Source organism: Nyctereutes procyonoides, unplaced genomic scaffold, assembly GCF_905146905.1.
Source record: "Nyctereutes procyonoides isolate TBG_1078 unplaced genomic scaffold, NYPRO_anot_genome, whole genome shotgun sequence".
Lineage (NCBI taxonomy): Eukaryota > Metazoa > Chordata > Mammalia > Carnivora > Canidae > Nyctereutes > Nyctereutes procyonoides.
Genome location: NW_026575141.1, coordinates 13819449 through 13838295, shown reverse-complemented (window position 1 = coordinate 13838295; position 18847 = coordinate 13819449). Strand labels below are relative to the sequence as shown.

At 33.7% G+C, this 18847-nt stretch overlaps 1 protein-coding gene across 2 annotated transcripts in view; it reads right to left on the bottom strand.

The window, feature by feature from the left end:
* CFAP69 (cilia and flagella associated protein 69) overlaps positions 1 to 18847 on the bottom strand; it is a 54830-nt gene that overhangs the window by 9182 nt on the left and 26801 nt on the right. For both annotated transcript variants that reach the window (XM_055307620.1, XM_055307621.1), the window contains exons 9-16: positions 18597 to 18720; positions 16010 to 16058; positions 15799 to 15920; positions 13810 to 14026; positions 10286 to 10450; positions 7282 to 7400; positions 5279 to 5397; positions 2528 to 2609 (exon numbers count right to left, since the gene is read on the bottom strand). In XM_055307620.1, the coding sequence (XP_055163595.1) occupies positions 2528 to 2609; positions 5279 to 5397; positions 7282 to 7400; positions 10286 to 10450; positions 13810 to 14026; positions 15799 to 15920; positions 16010 to 16058; positions 18597 to 18720 (997 nt within the window). The remainder of the gene's footprint in view (positions 1 to 2527; positions 2610 to 5278; positions 5398 to 7281; positions 7401 to 10285; positions 10451 to 13809; positions 14027 to 15798; positions 15921 to 16009; positions 16059 to 18596; positions 18721 to 18847) is intronic.

Here is an 18847-nt window from a genome sequence, read left to right as displayed (position 1 = left end):
AAAAATGTAATTGATTTGTTTCAGTTCAGAAAAAAGAGAAATTGTAGAAATAAGTGAAGATGTTCATTTTAAGTGGAGTTAGTAATCAGTACTATACATAGTTTGCTGTAATTATAGGATCTTTCTAATTTACATGCTTTATTAAGGTTTGTAAAGACTCATAACCAGAACCTTGTTGTGACTAAGAAAATAACTGATGGTAACTGCAAGTGGGAGTCACATAAGAAAAAAAATCAAAATGAGATGGAATTTTGTATTTTGAAAAGTAAGCATTTAAGAGAAATTATCTAGCATATTTCCTTTGTTTTGCTACTAGTTTTCAGGAAACCAAAATTTAGGTATGGAAAAGTCCATCCAGAGTAGTAGTCTTCACACAGTAATTTGTGGCTGAAATATTTTTTGCTGATTAACTCCTAGTATACCACTAATAGAATACAGCAAAGGAAAAATGTAACCTGTTGTTTAAACTGCAAATATTATCACTTTCCTCTTTTATAAAATGACGGATAATATTACCTGCTTTAGTGAGTTATTTATAATAAATTATATGAGTGCCTGGCATATAGAAAGCTCTCAATAATATTTAACATTATTAGCAATTATTATCATTGCATACTGAATAAACATTTTAGCAGATTGTATTTTTTCCTCAAAGATTTTATTTATTTATTCATGATAGATATAGAAAGAGAGAGAGAGAGAGGCAGAGACAGAGGCAGAGGGAGAGGCAGGTTCCACGCCTGGAGACCCATGTGGGACTCGATCCCGGGACTCCAGGATCATGCCCGGGGCCAAAGGCAAGCGCCAAACCGCTGAGCCACCTAGCGATCCCCTTTTAGCAGACTGTATTAAGCAGAATCCACAACCGAGTTTTTTTATTCCCATACTTCACTTTCAGGAAAAAGAGGCAAATGTCAAGGGTTGGAGTTGATATAAAAACTTCATTAAAGAATATTTGTAATCTGTAACTGGATTGGTTCAATCTTCATTAGGCACAATCTAAAAATTATATTAATAATAATATAAAACATTTACATGGCAAAAATATGTGTCAAGAACTATTCCAAATACTGTATGTGTGTGTGTGTATGTATGTGCATATGTGCACTCATATAATTCTCCCAAGAGCGCATGGGATAGATACTGTTATCTCTGTTCTACAGATGAAGAAACATATAACAGAGATGTTAAATACTTGTCCAAGTTACACAGCTAACAAGTATTGGAAGCCTCAGTCAGACTATGCTCATAACCACTGTGTTATATGGCTTCTTCTACCAGTTTTATGTCTTTCCATCAGAGATCCTAGTGGTGAAGGAGAGTGAACACAAGTGAGAAATGTCTTTATGTCTTTTATATAACCTTAAATATTCACAAAGAATTTAATTATTTAATATATACATGTTTAATATAAGTCCCACTTTCTAGTCTTTAAGTAAAAACAAGATTCTAGGAATTTGTGCCAAATTAATTCTGTAACTTTGGGAATCCCCTGACACATCACCATGCGCATACTCTCATCAGAGAAACATGGTGAGCTATATATCATTTAGTAAAGCCACACATATATCCTTCTGTATTATGTCCATTTTCCTGAACTTTCCAAGGGTTTCTGGTTATGATTAATTCCTGTTTATCAAAGTGGGCTATTATTATTATATATTTTTTTGTTTGTAATGTTTTCTATCTAATGAGTTTGCTCTCCTACCTGCCAACTAATTTTATTTCAGAGAGATAAAGGGACACAAATAACTTGAGCACCTTTGCTAAATCCACGTAGGTTATTCTGTTACTAAATAAAATCATTCTGTTAATAAAATCATGAATGGTGGCAATTATATGCAGTGACATAGGTAGAACTGTATGTGAGAATCTCTCTCAAAGTTTTATTGAAACCAAATTATACTTTTCCTCCCATAGTATCTTGACATGGATCTATGTAGAATTGAGGCCAGTAGGGAATTGCTTTGAGGATAACTGAGGGTCTTTGCCATTTTTTGTTGGTGTTAGATGGCAACTGTCTTTTCTGACTGACTTAATGTATTCATTCCTGCTCATTCTGTAGAATGGTCTTTGACGCACTAGATTCTTAACATTGCCTACAAACTATTCAGTTCTTTAAAAATGCTGATTTTTACTCCTTTGTTTAATGTGGGCCTTAACTTTTAATACAAAGAGAAGAAGTTAGAAGTTATTAATAATGATTATGGGTTTTGATATTGTCTAGCATTTCACAAACTATTTCTTTGAAGATTGGTGGGAGAAATCCTATAAAACAAATTATCTGCTGTTATGTGTTTGGGAGTGCTGACGTAAGTAAACTGATTTCTTCACGGGGAATTTCCAAAGCCTTTACCATACCAATGCAAAATATATGAATCTCCAGGTGAGATTTTGTTTAATACAAACAGTTTAATGTGATATGGGGGCATATTTAATTATAGAATAGTGTTCTGTGGCACTTAGTTTTAGAAAGAGTTAATAAAAACATATTTAATTGTTTACAATTATTAACAATCATACTTACTGCCAGTAAGTCCAAAAGGAGAAAAATGCCTTCCTTTTCAAGAAAGTAATCCTCTGATGGATAACACCCTAAAATACAGCACCTTAAATAAAAAGGAAGTTATTCATTTAACAAGGATTCTGCTGTTTATATACTATTGTCTACTTCTACATTTTTTGACTGTTTTAGATGCCTCATATAGGAGAAATATGTATAAGCAATAGTCTTCTGCGACTGACATTTCACTTAGTATAGTGTCTTCTAGGTCCATCCATGTTGTTATAAATTGTAGGATTTTCTTCTTTTTTCAAGGATGAGTAATATTCTATTGCATGTATATGCCATATTTTTTTCCTTATCCATTCATCTATTGATGGACATTTGGGTTGCTTCAATATCCTGGCTATTGTGAATAATGCTGCAATGAACATGGGAGTGCAGCTATTTCTTCAAGATCCTGATTTCAATTCTTTTGGATAAATACCCAGAAGTGGGATTGTTGGATCATACGATGGTTCTATTTAAAAATTTTTTTCTTTTTGAGGAACTTCCATACTGTTTTCCATAGTGGCTGCAGTTTGCAGTCCCACCAATGTCAACAGATTCTCTTCTCCACATCCTCACCAATGCATATCTTTTTTTTTCCTTTTTTTTTTTTTTTTTTTTTGATAACCATCCCATCAGGTATAAGGTGATAACTCATTGTGGTTTTGGTTTGCATTTGATGACTAGTTGTTCTATATGAATCTTAGGATTGTATTTTCTATTTATGTAAAAGTATATCTTTAGGATTTAATAGGGCTTACATTAAGGTATATATCACTCTGGCTAGTATGACATTTAAACAATATTAAATATTAATTATTCCTGTTTTAATCTTTATTATTTCCTTTATTCTGCTAACTTTGGGCTTAGTTTGTTCTTCATTTACTAGTTACTTTAGATTTAAAGTTAGGTTGTTTATTTGAGTCATCTTTTTCTTTTTAGATTTATTTATTTATTTGCAGGGGAGGGGCAGAGGAAGAGGATCTTCAGGCAGACTCCCCACTAAACAAGAAGCCCTACACAGGGCTTGATCGGAGGACCTATGAGATCATGATCTGAGCTGAAACCAAGAGTTCAATGCTTAAGTGACTGAGCCACCCAGGCACCCCCATTCTTCTTTTTTATGTAGATATTTATACCTATGTGCTTTCACTTTAGTTTATTTTTAATTTTCCTTTTGCTTTTGTCTTTGACCTAATGGTAGTTAAAGAGTATGTTAATTCCCCTGTATTTCTGAGTTTTCCTAATTTCTATTTGTTATTGGTTTCCAGTTTTCTTCCAGTGTGGTCAGAAAAGATATTTGGAATGATTTAAGTCTTAAATTTGTTAAGACTTATTTGTGACCTTGCATGTTGTCCTGTGGTCACAAATCACATCCTGTGGTTATCTAGGTGCTCAAAAATTACCTCATTAGGGGCATCTGGGTGGCCCTTTTGGTTAAGCACCTGACTTTGGCTCACATCACGATCTCAGGGTTTTGGGATGGAGCCCCACAGCAGGTTCCCTGCCCAGCTTGTCCCTCTCCCCATTCATGCTCTGTCTCTTTAATAAATAAATGAAATCTTTTTAAAAATTACATCATTGACATAAACTCAGATGTGATTGAAAGGGGCTTGTTATGAGTAATAAAAAACACTGCCTTCATAGTTATTACTTTGAAGCTATTACAGGAACTGGGAATTAAAGACCAGATACTATAACAAAAGATGTTCTCATTGCTCTTATTGATTAGGAAATGACAAAAATTTTAGGAATTCTGTACTAGGAATGGACCAAATATATATTTCTTATATAAATCACAATAACCACAGAGCTTAAAAAGAACATGTATTCTACTGCTACTGAGTGGAAATATTCTGCATATGCTTATTAGGTCCATATAGGTCTATAGTCATTATTTCCCCCTCCAAATATGTTGCAGTGTGGCTCTCATGAATCCCACCCAAATAGGACAAAAGAAATATGTTGTTAATGATATATGAAACTCAAGTAATTTTTTCCAAGACGAAATTTTGTAAATTAATGTTAGGAAAAGTGGTATGTGTGTATGTATATATGTATGATTTATTTTTTGCTCTTTAGGAATGCTAAAAAGTATGGGAAAAAATATTGCTTAGGAAATACGTAATCAATTGGTTTTCAACTCTTTGAAGAGGAGATGAATGAATTTGACAGTTTTCAAGCATAAGAATACTATATGAGTAAAAGTAGATGCTTGTGTTCTCCTAGACCAGGCCAAAATGGAATGGATTCAAATCATAAAATCAAAGATTTAAGTTTAGATACAAGAATGGTTTTATAAATGAGCTGTGCACAAGATTACTTTCCAAAGGACACTGGTAGGTGTCATTTCTAGACTATTGAAAAAGGTATTGGGAGAATTATCTTTCAGGTATGGTTTTGAGGGAAGAAATTTTTTTAAGCAAACTTTTACTGAAGCTTAAATTATGGTACAGAAATACATTCCAACTAATTTAAATCCAACACCATGAAGAAATTATAGCACCCAAATTTTCTCTTCTCTATCATACAGTCTAGGATTAATTTTTATTACTACTCAATCTACAGTTTTAATATTTCTAGGCTTTATTTCATACAAATTTGTGCAGTTTTAAAAAATTAGAAATCTTAAATCTATTAGAAACAAAAATCAGACTTTAAGCCAATAAAGAGCATAGAAGAAATTTCCTTGTTTTGTGGTTCTAACTTGGGGACAATAATACTCACCAAATGCTGTCCAATGTACTAAAAAGAAGTACATTATAGCCTAATCCACTTTGTAACTTTGTGGGGTCTGTTTTCATTACATGGAGAATTATATCCACTCCTTCAGTTCCGAACATTTCCTAAGGGATTTAAAATTATTTTTGAAATAAATAATCTCACCCTTTCCTGTTTCATCCTGTCCCCTAAAACTTTTTCTACCAGATAAATAGAACAACATTGCTAGTTTCATACAATTTTTTTTGAATTTGCTTTCTTTCAGGAATTTAAGACAAAGTACTATAAAGCTAATCATTTTAAGATACAGCATCAATCAATATGCTAGCTTAATGTTCCTTTATATTTTTTGTTTATTCTCTTTAAAAAAAAAATCCGTAAGCTTACCCCATGATTTTCTTCTACATTATCAGTAAATGCAGTCCACTATCCTGTCAGGTGAATACTAGCTAGCAAAAGCGAAATGGAGGCTAAAATTCTATTGTGGAAGACTTTTAAAATATTACCAAGAGGAGAAATAAACACATAAATGGTGGTTAAAACCCCTAATAATTTATATGAAGTTATTACTGGTTAATATTTGTCACTTACCAATTTCCTTCCTCACTGTTTTGTTCAGCTCTGGTACCCAGTAAAGCAGGACTATGACTATTCTTTCAGAAGAACATAGGCACAGGAGGACAGAATATAAGGAAAAGTTGCATCAAAGTTGAGAGCGAGGTATGCATTTACTGTTCTTGTTGCCTCTCGCTAAAATTCTCTATTGGAAACTTCATGATTTAAAATGTTTATCTTTGCAGTTCTGCCTTTTGCTATTTAAATTAACAATCTTGGATGGAGATTCAGAGCTTGTTACAGAGTTAAAAAAGACCAAAGGGAATTAAACTCTTTTTCTAACTTTTAGTTCTAGGTATGAACCCAATTTTTTCCTTCAAGTTTTTACTTAAATTCCAGTTAACATACACTGTAATATTAGTTTCAGGTGTAGAATTTAGTGATTCATGTGCTCATCACAAGTGCCCTCTTTAATATCCATCATCCTTAACGCAATTTAAACTCAAAACAACATTTATAATCTTTTATCCACTTAGGAAGAATGGGTTGCCAGTTTTTTAAAAGCATATACTACTTATTTAACATTAATTGCACTTCCAGGTATTTATCTAGGAGAAATGAAAGCATTATGTCCACAGAAACACTACTATAAAAATGTTCACTGAAGGTTTATACATAATAGTCCCAAGTGGAAACAATCTGTGTTTATTAATAGGGAAACGGAGAAAAATTGTGGGTATATTAAAACAATGAAATACTACTTGGCAATCAATAAAAAGGAATGAATTACTGATTCATTCCTGCAAAAATGTGGATATATTTCAGGAATATGATGATGACAGGACCAGATATAAAAGAATAAATCACACTTAGATATGATTCAAATAAAGTAAAAGAATAGGCAATACTAACTTATGGGGATAGAAATCAGGATAGTGGTTACCTGAAAGTAAGTAGGGGGATGGCTGCTAAGGGGCATAAAAGAATTTCATATGGAATAACAATAGTCTGATTGATTGGTTGGTTGATTGATTGGTTTTTAAAGATTTATTTATTCATGAGAGACACACAGAGAGAGAGGCAGAGACATAGGCAAAGGCAGAAGCAGTCCCATAGGCAGAGGGAGCCTGATGCAGGACTCAATCCCAGGACCCCGGGATCACGATCTGAGCCAAAGGCAGATGCTTAACCACTGAGCCACCCAGTTGCCCCACAATAGACTTTTAATTGAGATATTGGTTAAATGTGTGTATATATTTGTATATATTTATCAGAACCTATCATAATATATACTTAAGATATATATACTTTATATAATTATATTCTTCTTATAAAAAAGAATATTAAATCCTCACAAGATTAAGAAACAGCAACATTATGGACACCAAGAAAGAGTTCATCATGTTAGGTAATTGGGAGATCTGAAAAAAACTTTGATTCACGGGCATACATACCTTCCTAGGAATATGATGTTCACAAAGACTGGATAAAATAAGTAATATATCAGATTGAATTTCCAAAACAATGACTTCTTCTTTGTCATCAGACTGGCTTATTGTATTTTTAAAAACTCCTGGTGTGAAAAAATTGAAAGAATGTAAACTTAGTGGACATTGTAATTTTTATTTTGATCAATTACTGTTTTGGAATCCCTTCTTTAAAAAAAAAAGAAATCCCTTCTTATAAAATTTCAGTTAGAGAAACTATTTTAAAAGGGGCTATTTTAATTGCATAGTTATGTAGAGGATGTAGACAGAAGGTGATAAATGGATTCTTTGAGCTCTGAATACAATCAGTAGTAGAGGATGTAGACAGAAGGTGATAAATGGATTCTTTGAGCTCTGAATACAATCAGTAGCCCCATATATTTATATAGCATTTCTAGTACAGAACTAATGGAGTGTTATTACAAGATGCCCTATAACCTGATACTCTGCCCAGCAAACAAAACTATTTATAGAAATATGCAGAGTGTCATGAGGCAGAGATGAGTGCCATTGTAAATATATGACTTAAATACCTGATCACAGCTTTCTCATCTCCTCATGGTTAATGGTCAATTTTAGGCAAAGGTGGAAGACCTCTCTAAGTATGTGTTCTCTTCCTGTTACTTCTTTCTGCATCCTCTCCTTATGTCTACCTGGAGGTGTCTTCAATAACTTTAGGTAGCAGTATTCCCATGTCCTTTGAAATCTCTCCCTAGCTTCTAATAAAAAATTAGACTGGAAAAGAGCCAATTACACTGATGGAATGACAGTCACAATAAAATTTTGCTTCAAAAAGGAATTTTTCTTTAAGCTTTAAAACGAGGAACAAAAGTCATCGCTTCTCTGCTAAAGGGGTCATTGACATTAGCAGGAAGGGGTGGACTTCTGTTCCAAAGTAAGAGAGTCACGGAAATCACAACTTATTTCCATAGCTGGCCCTAAAGGGATGATCCTTGGTCCTGTTAGGATGAATGACAGGGGCAACATCAGTCCCTAGTGGGACTAGTCGAGCATGGTGCAGGCATGTCATTTTCTCTGTTGTCTGTAACACGTTATGTTGATATTGAATTATTTCCTTCATATTTCATTATCCTTTAGCTGCCTTTACTCTCTCCTTGTTCTATTCTAAGTCATCTGATAAATTTCTTTTGGATTCCTTTTTCTAAAAAAGTACTATATACATAACTTCCTTGATCAAAACCGCTATTGGCTCTGCATGTCTAAAGAGCATGCTGTTCAAAACTTTCTAGCTTGGCTCCTGACTAGACATATTATATCTCATATTACTTGTTTTCATAAAACATTTTTCCAATTTCTATTTTAAACTATTTTTAAATTGAAGTATAGATGATACATGTCTTCATAAATAGACTTCAGTTAAGCTAGCTCTGAACACATTATTATACATATTTTAACACGATGTGTCTGCTTATGCTGTTCCCTTGCTTTAAAGACCATCTCCTCTTTTCCTCTCAAAACTAGCTTTACTCTCACATCCAAGCTCAATAAAGGTAATTGTCAAAATTACCTAGCCTTAAAAACTGCTGAAAACTCTTAGTTTCTGTGGTATTTACTCTCTGTATTACTCATTAGAGGCCTTACTAATGGTGTAGGGTAACACATGCTATCTTTCTTTGATATACATCTTTTTTTGTCCTCATCAAAGGCAAGGTCCACAGTGTCCTGTTGTATACATGTTTGTGATCCCAGTGCCCCCATGGCACGAAGGGTATTATAAACATTTGCATTTACAGTGCATTTACTATTTGTTGAGCAAACTGTTTGTTAAGTCTTCTGTTAGATTGTGTAAGTGACAGGAGGCCACTGCCTCTAAGAACTCACGTGATAAAGAGCAGATTCTTTCCAGTTAAAGGGAAAAAATCCCTAGAAGAAGAGAATCCTTCTGTATTTGTTTTCCCTTTTCTCTACCCCACCTCCTACCTGGACTCTTACCTGGACATATGAAATATTGTATTTTCTGGACTCCATCCAGTTAGGTTGGAACCTTAACACTGAATTCTGTACAATGGAGTATGTATGCATGGAAGTGATAAAATCTACAGGTTTGGTTATCCTGAGTAAACTCATCAAGAAAATGTTTTTGCTCAGTACCCTTTTCAATATCCTTATTTTAAAGGGAACCATTATTTTAATATTTTTTAATTAAAAAATTAAATATACTTTATTTAAATTCAGTGTGCCAACATATAGTATAACACCCAGTGCTCATCCTATTAAAGGGGACCACTCCACTCCACTAATGATGAAAAAGTACTTTAACATGTAGAAGAGCTTTTGAGTAGGTGTTTATAATTAATTGACATCCAGTAAATTATATGTTACTCCTGAGGCAATCACTGAATTTGATTATGACCAAAATAGAGCTTTTCAAAGTCAGGAAGGTTAGGGCCAGAAGACTACTTATTTTTTAGTTAATAAAAACTATAAAGCTTTTGTTTAGGGCTTCTGAATTTTATTCCAAGCTCACATGTATATATTTTGGGGATAAAGTTATTCAATATAGTCAATTCTAAGTTGAAAATCAAGGATATCCTGCTATAATATAACAGAAAAGAATCTTCTGTGTACATTTCTGTATATACCAGCACATACCATGTTCTGGTATGTCAGATGCATCAGAAAATGTGATGTTATCCTCTTTTAAATGACTTCAAAAGCCTGGCCAAAAAAGGGGTGATCTTATAAGAAAAATGAAGGTAATAGCCCGTTTTAAAAAAAAAGGTAATCCCAAATGAACTTTATGTCAAGTGAGTAAAGAGATGTTTATAGAATGAGCGATCATGATGTTTTAGTAAAGACAAACTGATTTATAGCAATGATATGAAACAAAAATCAAGAGAATATTCAGGTGTTTCTGAGCTAAAAAGACAATAAATTTGTAAAAAACATTTAAAATAAAACCTCTAATTTATAAATATTCTACTTTCATAAGTACACAAACATGTTTTACCTATCAGTTGCTGAATTGTTCCTTTTTCACAAAGATCATTGTTTATAGTCTCATCCTCAAGGTAGACCATGGCTCTCAAGAGTCTTAAACTATAACGCATCTGGGCAAACTTGTTGCCACGGCCACCTGTACCATGAAAACTATTACCATGACTAAAGAAGGGATCTGTGGAGAAATATTAACAATTTAACAATTTACATTACAAAATTTAAAATATAAAGCATTTCAAATAAAATAAATCAGATACCTTATGTATCTACCCTTAAGTTTAAACAGATGCTAAAATTTTGTCATATTTGCTTTTTTTTAGAAGAGTAAATATTATCCTTTCCCCTTCTTCTATTCCCAGAATAGGAATATGCTTTAAAATTTTACTCAAATGTATCATAGTGTATCTTTTGTAACTTGCTACTGTTATTCAACACTCTGTTTTTTAAAGTATTTACATTGTCACAAGCAAATCTAAATCATTTAATTACTTTCAGCATTCATTTTGTTTGTTTTAGAGGGCAGGGAGCAGAGGGAGAGGGAGAGAGAGAGAGAGAGAATCTTAGGCTTCATGAAGTAGGCTTCATGCCCAGCACAGAGCCTGATGTGGGGCTCAATTTTACAATCCTAATAAGATCATGACCTGAGCTGAAAGCAAGAGTCAGATGCTTAACAGACTGAGCCGCTAAGGTGCCCCTGAGTAATCGTTTTATAAATAAATCACAGTTTATCCATTCACTAGTACAAACTGCTACAGTGAACATTCTGGTACAATGAACATTCTGGTTTATATCTTCTTATTCCCACTGAGAAAGGTTTTGCCCATGTGATACCAGAATCATATAAGGTACACTCACACTGAATTTTTTTTTTTTAAGATTTTATTTATTTAACACCGTGAACGAGCACAAGCAGTGGGAGTGGCAGGAAAAGGGAGAGGGAGAAGCAGGTTCCCCCCTGAGCAGGGAGCCTGGATGCATGTCTTGATCCCAGGACCCCAGGATCATGACCTGAGCTTAAGGCAGACACTCAACTGGCTGAGTCACCCAGGTGCCCCTCTCACACTGAATTTTACTAAAGTCCTTAAATTGCTTCCCAAAGTGGTTATATGGATAGAATGTACAAGACTAATAGATTTTTTCCCAGTCTGTTAAATGGGAAATTACATTCATTTCCCATTTAATATAGTCAATTCTAAGTTGAAAGTCAAGGATATCCTATTCAGTCTGTTACATGGGAAATGACAGTTGTTATCTTAATTTGCATTTCTCTGATTACCAATAAGGTTGAACATCTTTTAATTTTTTTTTTTAATTTGAGATTTTGTCTGTAACTTGACAGTCCCTATTCTTTGTCTTCTTATTTGTGGGGTTATTTTCTTTTTGAATTCTTTATGAGCCTGGATCCTAATCCTTTAGTCACAGGGACAGAAATGTATTCTCTTGATTTGTAGATTGCTATTTTATTCAGATTTAGTCATACAGGCATTTCTAAATTTTACATTATTAAATGTATTAATCTTCTGTATACCTTAAGCTCTTCTAGTCTTTATTAAAAGTCTTTTCCTGGGAACCCTAGGTGGCTCAGTGGTTGAGCATCTGCCTTAGGCTCAGGGTGTGCTCCAGGGTCCTGGGATTGAGTCCTGCTTTGGGCTCCCCACAGGGAGCCTGCTTCTCCCTCTGCCTGTGTCTCTGACTCTCTTGTGTGTATCTCATGAATAAATAAATAAAATCTTTAAAAAAAGTTAAGTCTTTTTATCATAAAGATATTTTCCTGTTTTCTTCTAAGATTTTTACAGCTTAACTTTTCATATTTAGAGGTTTAATTCATTTTGCACTTGATTTTTTTTAACAAGTTGAAAGAACCTTATTTTTATTTTCATTGAAAGCAATATAATCAAAATTAGTGAAAGGGAATAAAGGGAAAGGAGAGAGGATGAGTGAAAATATCAGTGAGGGTGACATGAGAGACACCTAACTGGGAAACAAACAAGGGGTAGTGGAAGGGGAGGTGGGTGGAGGGTTGGGGTGACTGGGTGTTGGGCACTGAGGGGGGCACTTGGCAGGATGAGCACTGGGTGTTATGCTAAATGTTGGGAAACTGAACTCCAATAAAAAATTAAAAAAAAAAGAAAGCAATATTATCTCTGTTAATGCCAACTTCCCATATGTTCTATTTCATTGGTCTATTCCTTGTCTTATACCATACAGTTTAAATTATTATATAGCTTATGGTAGGTCTTGATAAACAGCAGAGCGAGTTCTCCTTTCTTTACAATACATAATATGCCTTTTTTAAAAAGGTTCTTTTAAGAAGCCTTATATTTAAAGCTAAAAAAGAAAAGTTACAAAAATACTGTTCTGAGTATTGTGTATGAGTTAAAAATGTAGGTTCTGGGGCTAGGCTGCCTGTACTCAATCCTGGATCTGACACTTCCTGTGTGACCAAGAACATGTTATTTAACTTTTTTGATGGAGTTCTACCCGTCTGAACAACAGAGACAGTAATAGTACCTTCGACCCCTAGATTTGTTATGAGGACTAAATGAGTTAATAATTTAAGATGTTTAAGGCCTATCACAGTAAGTACTCAATAACTGTTAGCTATCAGACTTCCTCATGTTAGGCAGCATTTTCCTCTTTTACTTTATAGTCTTTTGTAAACATAAATGATATTAAGGATAGATGGAAGAATTGTTTTATTTAATGCACAGCAGTTTAATAAGAAAAATTTAGTTAACTCCACATATTAGAAACTAAACAATAAAGGAAATCAGCTATAATTTTTTTCCTTCCCCATGGATATGATTTTCTTGATCTACTGAAAGTGTATCGTACAAAATTATTTCCAAAGCAAAATTACTACCAGAAAAGATTGCAGTGTCTCCCTTATAAACATTAAAAAAAAAAAAACCATCTTATTTCCTAAGAATGATGAAAATTGAAATAAAATATTTGTACAAATTGGTAGTCTGCTAATTTGGTAGACTACATGTCTTTACATAGACTACATGTCATTACTTCTGGCTGGGGATTTTAAGCTCCATGAAGGTAGGGATTTTATTTATTTTGAATATAAATGTACTAACACAATATCTAGTACCTACTACACATCAACAAATATCTGCTAAATGCATAGTTAAAAATATTTCCAGGACTTAGTATAATTGTTGGATAAGCCTAATGATACAAAAATTTAAATCAGGTTTTATGAATGAACTTTTTTTACTGAGAGGTATGCCTCAACTCTAGTTATGATATTTACCAATGTATCTGCCTTTAAAGGAAATCTCAGATTTTTTTTTCCTGAAAAGCAACATGTAAATACTTGAAAATCATAGGAAACCAGATCTCTAGTTTTTTTTTATTTTTTGCTTAATTTTATTTATTATTCTATGCATATATTGAGAGTTCAGTTGAAATATATAAATTACAATTTTGATGGGCACCTGAGTGGTTCAGTGGTTGAGCCTTTGTCTTTGCGGGGATAGCTCAGTGGTAGAGCATTTGACTAGAATTTTGACAGGTGTGACTCACCTTCACTCTCACACCATTCTAGAAATGCAAGGACTCGAGCATTTCCCTGACACAGCATATATTCTTCTGTTAATAAAGGAGCCACTGATGACAAAGTGGCAATTGCATGCAGTTGTAATTCTTCATACTGTGCTGCAGACCATTCAATTATTTTGTGTTTCTCAGGCTTTTTAACATAGGTAAACAAAGCCAAAATAACTTTGCCATCAATTAATAGCTATGAGAAAGGGCAAAAAGTACTTTGTTAGAAACCTAATTAAAACAATTTTATTTAATCTAAGAATATTTAATGATTTCCAATGTAATGTCTTATTATGTTCATTTAAAAAATATTCCTTCCTAAAGATCCCTACATTAAGTACCAAAACTAAAACAAAACAAAAACAAAAAACAACCAGTTGGCTATGACCCCCTTTCTAGGATATGCACTTTCCAAATGACAATAATATAAATGAGTGTTAATTTTTTTGTCTATGCTGCTTATATATGTAATCTAGCTCCTGCTTATGATCAAACCACAAAAACAGAAAATTTGGAGCAAATAAACTGCTGGCATTTCTCTCTTCCCTTCATTTTTTGAAAAAAAATTCTTCACAGACTCTATTGTATACTACAAAAAAAAAATCAATTTTATCCAAAATAATGACTATGGCTAATTTTTAAGCACTTGCAACAGAAATTATACAAATATTCTACAAGTAGTACACATATTATCACTACTATTATTGGGCAAAAAACATTTGACATAAAAAAAAATCAATTGATTCTACTGCTTACATAGTGCTTTAAGAAGCTCACCATAGTCTTTATGCCATTTGACTCTGTTGTCGACTAAAACTGGTTTATAGACTGTAGTGTACATTTTGTTTCCATAGCTATCATTTTAATAGTTATATAATGCTCCACTGTTCTGATAAAAACATATTTCAAGGGGTGATATCTGGCATTTCAAGGAGTGATATCTAGCATAAAATACATTTAGGTTCTATAGGTACATATTTTTTAAAAAATATTTTATTTATTTATTCATGAGAAAGAGAGAGAGAGAGAGAGGCAGAGACACAGGCAGAGGGAGAGCAGGCTCCATGCAGGGAGCCCGACGTGGGACTCGATCCTGGGTCTCCAGGATCATGCCCTGGGCTGAAGGTGGTGCTAAACTGCTGAGCCACCCGGGGCTGCCCAAGGTACGTATTTTTGATGTAAATAATGTTATCATTGTAAAGACAATTTTTCTTTCCCTGAGCATGTTTTAACATGTATATATGTATGTGTACTCCTCAAAATGATATTACCAAAAAATTCTGAGCTATTTTAGCCCTCATAATTCCATGAGGTAGCTGTTACTCATTCTGAAACTAAGATATCTGCAATTTACAGAAATGAAACAGCAATTCTATTCAGAATCACAGTTCTGGAAAATGACATTTCATTTGGCCTGACTAAAGCCTTAACCACAACCTGGTCAGAGGTAGACTATTAGGCTGGATGGCCCTGTATGGATTTTCTTTCATTTTAAATTTTCTTATTCAGGAGATCTAAACACATAAATCTCTAAGGCTCTCCTGCTTTTATTTGGTTTATGTGGTTTAAATTTCGGTAAATTCACTGTTAATTAACCAGATAAGCAAAAAAAATTTAGGGTAACATTCTGGCCAATAAGTTATATTCTCTGGTAAACATAGGAGTTGATGAAAGATTTGCAGTCATGACTTTTAAAGTTATATTACAAAGTGAGACACTTGGGCAGCCCTGGTGGCTCAGTGGTTTAGCGCCTGCCTTCAGCGGGGGATGTGATCCTGGAGTTCCGGGATCTAGTCCCACATCAGGATCCCGGCATGGAGCCTGCTTCTCCCTCTGCCTGTGTCTCTGCCTCTCTCTCTCTTTCTCTGTGTCTCTCATGAATAAATAAATGAAATCTTAAAAAAAAAAAATAAAGTTAAAAACAAAACAAAGTGAGACTTTAGCTTTTATTTTGGTTATTTTTTTTACCTGTATAGTAGGTAGATCTTTACATAAGATCACAATTATATTGAAAAGCAATTTCTTCAACTCAAAATCTTCATAGGAATTAGAAAACTTAAGACCTTTTACCAAAGGATTTTGACTTTTAACTGTGAGGGGGGGAAAAAGAAAATAAATGCTAAAATAATGTATAAAACTCATCAAGATAATCATAGGTTGAAAGTTTTATGGTTTTTACCTTCATTGAAGGTTGCAAATAGAATCAAATCCCTGGTAAAGCCACATTCCTAATATAAATACACAGAAGGATGATTTAATTAGATAGAAATTACAGATGCCTATATATACCTAATATTTACCTTTTTCAGATTCCCCTTGTTATTCATTTGAATTCATAAAGTACTAATAATAGAAAGGGATGAAAGCAAGAAACATATAGCCAGATAAACTTGTTATTTATTTAATATAAACTTCTGTTGGTTCTAAGAAATATTTTTACATTATCTTATGAATATTTTAGAAGATGCTGTTTAAAATTTGGTAAGAACCCAAAATGTATTAAGACTACAGATTACTTATGTAATTCATTATCTGTTCCTTTAAGTGGCAAAATAAGGGAGAAAGATACAGTTGTTTTTGACAGCATTTCTTCTTAAACACTCTTGCTTCTCACTTGACCCCAACCACTCTCATTAATGTGAAAGTTTTGGTCAAGAGGTAACAGTTCCTACTTAACATGAAAAGCCCTGAAGAATAACCAGAATTGCAAACATTTCAACATGAGGGAACTCATTCTTGACAGAAATATCCTATTTGAATTTAGAGGGGCAAATGCCTAGGCTTTTGAGCTTACAGTGTTACATTACTATGCTTTAGAATCCATATGGTTTCTTTAAATGTGAAGATGTTATTTGACTACTAAAATTCACCTGAATGTTTGCAAGGATGCTAATGAAAATTTATTAACTAACCAGGGGCTTCCAGAGAAACATACAGGTCTACCCACAAATTGCAGCCTTAACTAGAAAGCTAGATAGGATTGTTGCCCTATTTACACATTATAAATTCTATGATTGTTCTTTATTGGGATGATTTGATGACCACTGATATGGGGTTGAGGCCTTCATTCACAAATTTCCTTTGAATTCAACTTAGAAAGTTTTTTGGCTGATATGTGAATATCATAGCCAAAGATCTCTCTTCGGAGATGTCAATCATTCAGTGATTTTTACATTATAAAATATGGGGAGGCTGAGCTTCTGGGATGACTGAGTAGCTCCTATAAGAAACCTGCCTGCAAGTAACAATTATAAACTCTGAGCAAAATATAAAAACAACTGTTTTATGACTCAAACAAAGCAGATACTAGAAAGGAGTCAGAACTTTGAAGGAGATGGCACTGCCTGAGTTTCCCTTTTTTAAAAATGGCTTTTAGGCTGAGGCCAGGTCCTAGTCCACACTTTGTGTGGATGCTACAACTCAGGGTAAAGCTGTTATCTTAGTGGTTTGAACACTCAGAGGGCAGAGGTAATCTCTGGGCAACTATTGCTACTGAAGGGAGAAATCCCAGAAAGGAGAGAGCCACAGAAGGGGAACTTCAACTTCTGTGTATAAACTCCCAAGTCTCTGACTAGTGCCTGAATTATGCCAGGGCAGGGGACTCTCCAGCATCCCGGGTAAGGCTAAAAGAAATGAACTGGGATTTGACCTGCCATTCACCACAGGGATGAGTAGCCACACAAAATGCTATTAATACAAAAGAATATGTACTTTTCAGAGTACACCAGAACCCACAGTAAAGATGTTCATAATAAACAGAAAGAGACAGGAACTTTCAGCAGAGAAATAGGAATGTTATAAAAAGGAAACAAAAATTCAAAAACTAAAAATGACAATATCTGAAATAAAAATGCACTGGATGAGATTAAGAACAGAATGAAGATGACAGGGGAAAAAAAAAGTCAATGAATTTAGATACATAGACCAATATAAATGATCAACCTGGAGAATAGAGAGAAAGATGATTGAAAAAAGTGAACGGAGCCTCACGACAAGCATACATGTAATCTGAATTACAGAAGAGGAGAGAGAGAAAGAATGGGGCTGAAAAAATACTTGAAGAATAATGACCAAAAAGTCTCTAAATTTAGTCAATTTACATACTCAGGAAGCTCTATGAATGAACCTCAAGCAGAATAAATACAAAGAAAAATCACATCTTGGCACATCATAGTAAAACTGCTGAAAATCAAAAGTAGACTGAGAATCTTGAAAACCAGTCAGAAAGCAAAGTGATACTTTGTCCATGGGGAAACAACTTGAAATAAGAAATACTTCTTATCAGAAACACTGTAGGCAAGAAGACATTGGAACGATGCTAAAAGATCAAAATGCTAAAAGATCAACTTTTAATTCAACTCAGAATTCTGCATTCTGTGAACACAGATGTCAATAATTAATCTGCTTTAAAGATATTTTCAGATGAAAGAAACTAAGACAATTTGCTGCCAGTATATCTGCACCATAAGAAATAGTAAAGGAAATTCTTTAGGTGAAAGAGAAATGCCAGGTATAAACTCGTATCGTCAGTAAGGAAAGAAATGCATCATAAATGGTAAATACGTAGGTAAATCATAAACTATGATTAGAATCTCAAGTTTCCAAAAGGTTGCAAAGAACTGCCAGAACTACTGGTAACATAGAGACATTACACCATAACTTGGTATCACAATGAAGTTCAGAAATATTACAACATAGTTTAGGACTCCTTCCCCCATACCAACTATTTCCACAATTAAAATTAATTCAATTTGACTCATACTTACAATCATTGGTGCTCCAGGATTTTGAGCTATGATTGTTGTGATTACTAATATGTCATTTCTAAGCTGACGATCATAATGACTAAAACCTCTCATAAACAGATTTTTAAATACTTCCTTCAAAGCCCTAGAAAGTAAAATCAGATCTTTAAAATCATATTTCCATGCAAATGCTACTTAAGTGTCTATCAACAAAATCTCCCTTTTTTATATTATACTATTCATTTCAAAGTATTTCTAATCTTTACTGCATT